The sequence below is a fragment of the Propithecus coquereli genome, unplaced genomic scaffold (genome assembly GCF_000956105.1).
Source record: "Propithecus coquereli isolate 6110/MARCELLA unplaced genomic scaffold, Pcoq_1.0 Scaffold85, whole genome shotgun sequence".
NCBI lineage: Eukaryota > Metazoa > Chordata > Mammalia > Primates > Indriidae > Propithecus > Propithecus coquereli.
Window position 1 is genome coordinate 7,152,682 of NW_012154729.1, and position 10,108 is coordinate 7,162,789.

At 33.3% G+C, this 10,108-nt stretch overlaps 1 protein-coding gene across 1 annotated transcript in view; it reads left to right on the plus strand.

Annotated features, from left to right (window-relative positions):
- Window positions 1-10,108, plus strand: part of EEA1 (early endosome antigen 1) — a 133,498-nt gene that overhangs the window by 55,326 nt on the left and 68,064 nt on the right. The window contains exon 9 of the mRNA XM_012663994.1: window positions 1,380-1,496. Within this exon, the coding sequence (XP_012519448.1) occupies window positions 1,380-1,496 (117 nt within the window). The remainder of the gene's footprint in view (window positions 1-1,379; window positions 1,497-10,108) is intronic.

Below are 10,108 nucleotides of genomic sequence, written 5' to 3' on the forward strand. Positions count from 1 at the left end.
CCGTTCCTAAAAACATTTTTGAAACTTATTTTAATTGATTTTAAACCAGTTTGAAACACACTGAAAAAACTAGTTTTATTAACATGTGGTTATTGAAATAAAATAAGCCCAAGTGTTTGATCACTCACGTCAATCACTTACCTTATTTACACATATGGTGGTTTCCAAAACTTAAAACCAAAGTCACCATAAATGGATAAAGATATACCACCACTGAACATTCCTTAAAAAATTAAGTTCCACACCGGAAGGGTTTCCAAAAGAGGAGTAGCGAAAGATCTATTGCGCGATGGCCTTATTGTCACGGTAATTACAATCAGTAGCCTTCTGAGGTTTCTCCCTTAAAGATGAAAGTACTTATTTGTAATATATGATATATATAACTATTGATGTGCTTATTAAGAAAAAAATTGAAAATTTATCTTACCCATATTATAAAGTGTATTCAGTAATAAAGAATATAGACAATGGAAATAATTGTAACTTTAGAAATGTAAAAAATAAAGCCACGAGCAGTATTAGAAGTAGAAAATTCTTTTGTCAGAGTCATTTGCAGGAAACCATACCTAAAAAATCAATACCTTAGTCTTTCTCTGTAATGGTTGAACTTTCATGTATGGGAAGTTTATATTTCTAAGACCTTTGCTTATCTGTCTTTCTCTTATATTATTTTTAAAATGATAAAACTATTGTTTTAATAATAAACATTAATTTTCATTTTTTTTAAAATGTTAAAATGCACTAAAGCATTGGCTTGAAATTTGTTGAACTAAGGAAAAAAAAAGAAAAATGATACCCTAAAGCTAATTCATGTCTAGCTAGTCTACTTGACTGTAGAGTGATCTAGCTTAATGGAACTATATATAACTTCAGTTTGGTAACTTCTTTGGACAAATGCATTTTCATTACAATCAGAAAGGTGATCTACCAGTATCAAAAACTCTGTATTCCATGTTTGCATATACATGTCTTAAATTAAAAGGAAAATTTTATGCTATAGAAATTGGAAGAAAATGTAGATATAATTTGCGTATCATTTTTAAATTCAGGAGCATTAAAATAGAGTTTCAAAGCTAATAAATTCAGGTTTGTAGTTTGATGCTTCAGACACATAAAGTAATATGTCAGTTTTTCATTTCATGTATTATTAAATAGATGCAGTTGGGTATTTTGGATAAATTTTAAAAATTAGTTTTAAGCCCAAAAAAGTGTGAGGTGGCAGTAAAGGTAGTAGAATAAAGAACCAAATTGAAAGTTCCAATTGAAAGTTCAATTTAACAACAGCATCCATAACAGAAATTTGTGTTATATTAAAACTTTGTATGCTTCCATTTCCTTTTTTACTTTAGTTTGCTCTAATTTTCTTTTCTTTTTTTAAGGCCACAATAACCCAGCTAAGGAATGAACTTGCCAAAGGTCCCCAGGAAGTTGCTGTGTATGTACAGGAACTACAAAAACTTAAAAGTTCAATTAATGAATTAACACAAAAAAATGAGGTGAGAATTTTAAATCTTTATGTAGTGGTGAATTTATTTTATGTATCTTAAATTTTAATCTTGTGTATTTTTAAAGTATATATTGGCGCAGTACAGTGTGACTTATTCTGTATTTTTTTTTTTTTTAGTGTTAAGTATGTTCACATTGTTGTGCTAACCAATCTCCAGAACTCTTTCCATCTTGCAAAACTGAAACTCTGTTCCCATTAGCTCCTCATTCCTCCCTCCCCCAGCTCCTGACAACCACCATTCTTCTTTGTATCTCTATGAGTTTGAGTATCCTAGGTGCCCCATATAACTAGAATCACGCAGTATTTGTCTTTTTGTGACTATTTCACTTAACGTAATGTCCTCAAGCTTCATCCATGTTGTAGCGTGTTTCAGAATTTTCTTTTTAAGGCTGAATACTGTTTCATTATATGTCTATACCATACTATATCCATTCATCAGCTGATGGGCGCTTGGGTGACTTATTTCTTTTGGCTATTGTAAGTAATGCTAGTCAGACCATGGGTGTACAAATATCTCTTTGAAACCTTGCTTTCAGTTCTTTTACCCAGAAGTGGAATTGCTGGATCGTATGGTAATTTTATTTTTAATTCTTTGAGGAACTGCCATACTGATTTCCATGGTGGCTGTACCCTTTTGTATTCCCACCAACAGTGCGCAAGGGTTTCAGTTTCTCCACATCCTCCCCAAAACTGGTTATTTTATTTTTCTTTCTTTCTTTTTTCTTAGAGTAGCTATCTTAATGAGTATAAAGTGATGCCTTATTGTGGTTTTTTAATTTTCATTGTGGTTTTGATTTGCATGTTCCTAATGAATAGGATGTTGGACATCTTTTCATGTGCTTGTTGGCCACATAATTTTAACTGTTTTGTTGTTGAGTTGTAGAAGTTTTGTATATATTCTAGGTATTAACCCCTTATCAGATATATGATTTGCAAATATTTTATCCCATTCTGTAGGATGTCTTTTCACTCTTTTGTTGTATCATTTGATGCAGAGGAGTTTTAAATTTTGATGTAGTCTAATTTTTCTACTTTCACTTTTGTAGCCTGTTCTTTTAGCATCATATCCGAAAAATCATGGCCAAGTCCAATGTCATGAAGCTTTTTCTTTGTTTCTGTCGAAGAGTTTTATAGTTTTAGGTCTTATGTTTATGTCTCTGATCCATTTTGAGTTAATTTTTATGTGGTATAAGAATTTCCTTCTTGTGTACATGGGTATCGATTTTTCCCAGCACCATTTGTTGAAAAGACTGTCCTTTCCCCATTGAATGGTCATGGTACCCTTGTCAAAAATTATTTGACCGTTGTCTTAGTCTATTTGTGGTCTTATTACAAAATACAGTAACCTGGGTAGCTTATAAACAACAGAAATTTATTTCTTACTGTTTTGAAGGCTGGGAAGTTCAAGATCAAGGCACTGGCAGATTTGGTGTCTAATGAAGACCTGCTTTTTGGTACATAGATGGTGCCTTCTTGCTGTGTCTTCACATAGTGAGAGAGATGGGGGTCTCTCTGGGGCCTCTTTTATAATCTCATTCTTGGGAGCTCAGCCCTCATGATCTAGTAACCCCTGAAAGGCCCCATCTCCTAATGCCATCTCATTTGGGGGTTAGGATTTCAGTATATGAATTTTGAATTTTGGGAGGACACAAAGGTTCAGACCATAGCAACCATATATGCAAAGGTTTATTTCTGGGCTCTCTATTCTATTCCATTTGTCTCTCTGTCCATATTCATGCTAGCAACACATTGGTTTTTGTTTTTTTTTTGATTTCAGAATATTATGGGGGTACAAACACTTTGGTTACATATATTGCCTTTGCACTGCCCAAGTCAAGAGCTATGAGCATGTCCATCCCCCAGAAAGTGCACACTGTACCCATTAGTTGCGAATTTGCCCATACCCTCCTCCCACATCCCACCTGCCCGATTACTGTAGCTTTGTAATAAGTTTTGAAATCAGGAAGTTTCAGCCTCCAACTTTGTTCTTTATTTTGTATTTTTAAATGTTAATATTTTCTGCCTTGTTTCTTTATAAATGAGCAATAGATAGTATTTAGTTTTGGGGCAGAGGAAGTACTGTTATTAACATTTTTTTTTTCCCATGTTTTTACTTTTTTGGTGCTGGGGGAGTAGAGTTTTATTAAACCCTTTTATTCAAAGATGTAGCGAATATATTGGTTTGGCTTTAATAACTCGAACCTAACATTTTGGTAGTAAAGTAAAACAAGGGAAATGTCAAGAAAGAAAAGAATATGGTAGAAGTGAAAAAAGAGATAAATGTAATTAGCTGTAAATATTAAGCTTCCTACCAACAGCCATCCGAATGAGTTTGGAAGCAGATCTTCTAACCCTAGTCAAGTCTTCAGAAACTGTAGTTCTGGCCAACAGCTTATTAAAACCTCATGAGAAATCCTGACGTGAAAGCTGGATTCCTGACTCTCAAAAACTATGGGAGATAGTAGATATTATTTTAGGTTGCTGCTGCTAAGTTTTGGGGTAATTTGCTGCCCTTGGCTAGTGAAGAAGGACTCAAAAGAGCTATTTTTTTGAGGAAGTGGGGGGTTATATCTATGGATACTTACTATGTTAATAATTTAAAAAGTTTAAAAAATATTAGTTTATTTTACAAACATTAACTCATTAAAAATTAACATAAGTAACATTTCTTATGAAAAATGACCATTTTCCAAAACAAAAGAATTCAGCAAGGATAGTGGTGTTTTACATTTTTACAAATTTCCTTAATATCTGGCTTAATACAGGACAGATATATTCGGATATCTGCTTTTACATTATATGGTTGAAGTATATGAAGAAAATGTAGTCTCACACAGATACATAGTTGGAAAAGGGAGGAGTATTCTAATAGCCTTTTTAGATAATTATGCCTATTTTTATTTGATACTATACTAAAATTCAATAAGTGATAGTTTCTCAAAAGTTAGTTACAATGTAGAATGTGAAACCATATCAATTAACTTTTTGTACTTAGTAACATTAAAATTTGTTCTATCTTGTCTTTTGAGTGGATCTCTCCCTGTGCATGATTTTGTAATATCATGTATTAGTCATGTGGAAAATATTGGTTCACTGAGTTATTCAGATCTTCCAAATGTTGACACATTTTCTTGTATAATATAAAAACAATCACATTTGTCAATATCAGCATCAGTCTCAGAACAGGCTGTAAGTATGAGGAAGCTGTCAAGTTTGTGGTGGTGGATATACTTTTTCCAAAATTATAAGCCTCATTTGAAAGCTTGAATTTTATCATTGGCAACAAACACTATCAATTCTATTCTTTGAAGTGACAGAATGTCTTCCTACTCAAGTCTGAATAATCATAGTTTGTCAATCTTTCCAGTAAAAATGGTGTTCCATAAAAAAAGTGGCTATTTCAGTTTATAACTCAATCACATGAATACTTTTCCTCATGACAACTATATTATACTTTGGTATGCAATAGAAGTGGTCCATGTATACTTCCTATTTTTTTTCCTTGCTACTACAAGTATTATACTTATGAACATCCATATAAAATCCTTAACACATCTGTGCAAGAATTTCTCTATGTTACATACTCCCAAGTAAAATTGCTGGGCTGTAGGGTACACACATGCTCAGATTTACTAAGTGACCTCAAACTATTTTCCAAAGTAATTATACCAGTTTTGCATTGCCCATTTGTCCATCAACTCTTGATGCTGACTGATTTTTGAAATTTAATTTTCTTATGTAGCTATGTTTTTTCCTAGTAAACCTCTGTACTTCTTTTTTCTCCTGTCAAACTATACATAACAAACTATGTATGTAACAATTTAGTTTTGCCTTTGTTCTCAGTTTGATTTTTAATTTCTTTGAACTCACAGCCTACCTTCTCTCTCTGATATGTAGAGTAGCAATTTGCATGCTATGTGTGTTTATGATCAGTATAATTTATGTATTTTTGAAACATTGAAATACTAATAAAGGACATGATTTGACATGAAATGTACAGTCAAATAATCCAACACAGATTGTATATATATATATTCATACACACATTATGGAAAGAAGTGCTATGGCTATTTTACGGATAATATATAGAATCAAGATGATTTTAGTATGGTAAAATTGGAACATTTTTGATTAGGGAATAATAAAATCTACTAATCTTAGTAATGCCTTACATAAGTATAACAGTCACAGTTTTTTTCCCTAAGTGTTTCATTGTTTAGGGTTTGATCACCAGTCAGAGCAAGCACAGAGTTGCATCTGCCTTCTCTTATTATTCTCGCTATCTGCCTCCTCAACCCCTCCTTACCTCATATCTTTAAGGACAAACCATAATTGTCGACAGCGGTAATAGCCAAGTGTTTTGATTTGGGAATCTCTGTACATGGTCTTTTGAAGGCTATTACATAAAATGCTTTGGGCAGATTTTGTGGGTCACAGGCAGCATCAAGGTAGATAGGTAGCATTGTAATTTATAATGAATGGAAAAGATAATTGCTTTTGTGCAAATGTCAAGGTTTTCAGCTTTAAACCCGACTTTTATAATCATTGGCCTTGAAAACTTAAAAACAAAATGGAAAAACTGAAGGAACTTACTTCTTAGTTTCTAATAAATATCACTTTTGACATTTGAACAAAATCCTGCAGTTTAATTTAATTAAGTATTTCCATATAAATTCGGAACAAAATCATGTTGTTTATCTAAGGCTGCTACTGTAATAATATGGTCATTGTTAGAGACTGAGTTATTTTTTGAGTCTCACCTACCACTCTTTTTCTAGACCCCATTGCTTTCCCTTTCCATCAGTCCAAGCGTTAAGGTACTCATAGGCCAAAGTGGGAGCCAGATGTGGCAAGTAATTGTTACATTGCTATGTGTTACCATGCATTGCAAAGTAGTATATTGATATGAACAGAAAAGTACAGTAGTCATAGGTATGTTTAAATCTCAGCTTTGCCACTTACTTGCTGGGATGCTCAACCTCTCAAAGTCTGTTTGCTCTCCTGCTAAGAAGTACTATTAAAACCTTTGCCTTTTAGGATTGATATGAGTATTAAATAAATTAATAGATGTTAAAGTGCTTATTTGGCTTTTAGTAATCACTTCAGTGAATGTTGGTTGTTGTTGTTTTTGTTGTTTTTATTTGCTAAGTGTTGTGACATAGGGTTGGGTCAAGACCAAGGTGGAAGTTTTCTGCCTTGCCTAGTAAATTGGGAAAGGCTTTTGTAGAAGACATAACTTTTTAGCTGAGTCTTTAAGGATGCTAAGGAGCATTTCACATGACAGAAGGGTAATTGGCCTTTTGAGAGCTAGATGTATAAAAGGCATAGGACCACATAAGAGCATATATATCTCATAAAATATAAGATATTGGAGAGCTACAAAGTAGTTTAATTTGTTCTTTTTCACCAAGCTGTTCAGAGGAACAAATGAGATGAGATCTCTGAAACAACTTTGTATGCTGGAAAACATTAAAATATGTCACTTTTTTTTGACATTCATTTTCATTCCCTGGGCAAGTAACAGATGAATGGAGCCTAATATAAGGAGATTGTCACTGTAAGAAAATATTAATATATCAAGAAAACAATTGGTGAGAAAATTGAAATAGACTAGACATTTGGAAGGGAAGAATTTTTTTTTTTTTTTTTTTTCTGAGGCAGAGTCTTGCTCTGTCACCCGGCCTAGAATCCAGTGGCGTTATCATAGCTCACTGCAACCTCAGACTCCTGGCTCAAGCAATCCTCTTGCCTCAGCTAATTTTTCTATTTTTACTAGAAACGGGCCTTGCCCTTGCTCAGGCTGGTCTCAAACTCCTGACCTCAAGCGATCCTCCCACCTCGGCCTCCCAGAGTGCTAGGATTACAGGCGTGAGCCGCCATGCCTGGCCTGGAAGGGAAGACTTTTGCTTACTCAAATGATAGACTATGAGATAAGCTTAACATTCGTTTTATAATTGAAACTTGGATATATTTTGGGGGTCATGAATTGATTTATTGCGTGTGTAAATTGTGTTGTGAAAAATTTATTGGATTTAGAATCATAATCTATTACTCTGCCACTTGGCCAATCATATCAGGTTCTTTCAACTTTGGCTGCTTCATCTGTAAAATGGGGGTGATAATACCTATCTCATATATTGTTGTGAAGATTAATATGGAGAGGTGAAAAGGCTCTTATTATTTTCTTTAATGTATTCCACTGTATTTTTTCAAAAAATCTATCTTCAAAAGCCTTGTATTCACTATAATATTTTGCTTCAGATTCCATGGGAAAACCATAATAAGAATAAATAGTTTGTAATACTAAATATGTTAGCCTTTTGCATGTAAAAATTATATAGTGTGAATGGATTAGGTTCTTTTAAAAAGAAAGTGATTTAAGTTTTATTTTAAAAAGAAAATTGAATGATCTCTCACCTGTGCAATAAAACAGGTAGATTTTGTTTAATTTTTTAAGAGAAGTTGATTTTAAGCAGTCCTGATTAGTGCCATGTATTTTTACGTCTTAAAGAGTGAAGCTATCTGAAGGATAGCTAGAAGGATAGAAGTGGTGGGATTACTTGGTCACTTTATAAGTGAGCCTGTGGGGAAGAAGACTCCTTAACTCACTGCGAGCCTTAATTTTTGTAGCATGTTTAAAGAATTATGTACTGCTCAGGTCCTCAGTGTATGTGAGCATGGTTGTATTCATGAAATCCAATAACTTAGAATTTTCTTTTAAAAAGATATATTATAGATCCAATTAATAGACTTCATTAATTTATGAATTCTAAAATAAATGCTATTTTCCCAAACAAAACAAATGTAAAATTACGTCAAGAAAGATTTGGAGTTACTTGAGAAATGTTTATAATTATTCTTGGCCATGTACGGTGGCTGACACCTGTAATTCCAGCATTTTGGGAGGCTGAGGCAGTAAGATTGCTTGAGTCCAGGAGTTTGAGACTAGCTTGGGCAACATAGTGAGATGCCGTCTCTACAAAAATAAAAATTAACTGGGCGTGGTGGCGCACATTCGTAATCTCAGCTGCTTGGGAGCCTGAGGAGTATCACTTGAGCCCAGTAGTTTGAGGCTACGGTGAACTTTGATTGCACCACTGCGCTCCAGCCTGGGCGACAGAGAGACCCCATCTCTAAAAAAAGTTAAAAATAATGTATAAAATAAAATAAAAAGATAATTTTTTTAATATATAGTTGAATCAAAAGTGTAACTTTTTCCCTAATCTTTTGGCTCTACGTCTTTTTTCTGTTTCTGTTATTCGGTCAAGGCACACATCTTTTGGTTAATTTTGCTGCAAACTCCTGGTTGGTCTTCTTACTTCTAAGTTTGTCTCTCATCCTGTCTCTCTTATATACACTTATATCATTCTTCTGGACACTGCTTTTCTGTAGTACAGTCCTACTTCATAATGTGCATTAACTCAGTTTTCCTCAGACAAGTAAATATTCAAGAACCTTTATTGCTGCTCTTCCCAGGTTGGCACCTGGGGCACCTCAACTGTTACTACCCTCCTGAGTGAATAGTGTTTGCCATTTCCCTACCTGCAACTCGTTTGTCCCTTCCTTTGTGTCTTTTTATATATTTGTACAGAGCGGATGGCATGAGTCATGTATACATATTCCTTAATTCCTCTTACGGCTTCAAAAATCAAGCTCAAACTTTATTATTTTCAAGTGGTCTTACTTGTTAACCCATATGACTTTGATTGTTTTATTTAAATTTTTTAAAGTTGATACATATTAGATATACATATTTTCAGGGTAATAATTTGATACATTAATATAATCAAATCAGGGTACTTGGGATATCCATTTTTAAAATCAAGCTCAAGCTTTATTATTTTGAGGTGATCTTACTAGTTAGCCCCCCCCACCACCTGACTTTGCTTTATTTTTTAAAAAAATTATGTACTTAAGAAATTTGACACACTTTTTTATTAATTTATTCTTGCTTGTACATTATGTTTTAACTTTCTTATAAAGGATTTTTTTTTAAATGTGTGTATTACATTTAGATTATAGTCTGTTTAAGGTATGAAGGCTTTGATTGTCCTCTACTATTCTATATTATTCCCTTCCAGCACACTGCGTATAATAGTGAATATAATGAAGGTCTACTGATTGAACCACCGGGTTCATATAGCGGCTTCTTATCCTGGCTATTTTTCTTACAGAATTGAGTTAAAATTCTGATCCATATTTTATATGTAAATATATTGACTTAAAATGTTAGGTATTAATTGTTACAACTCCACTGAGACCAGACTTCGACATTTGATTAGGGTGGTTGATCCAGATCTTTGACTTGAGGTGTTATTTTTATATTTTGTACTTGATAGTATCGAGTTAAATGAAAAAATATATGGCAGGTGAGTGATATCTTGAGATCACTATTTTTAAATTCCTAGAGAGAAATTTGAATTAGTCTTAGCTCATGATGGTAAAAAATGGTCTTTATCAAGAATAGGAGGAAAAAAATGCAATCAATGGGATTAGATACTAAAGCAGTGGACAGTATTATGCTAAAGCTCTTACCAAGTATGAAATTGCAAAGCTAAAAATTAGAGTTGTTATAGTATGTTGTTATTCAAAATAATTTCT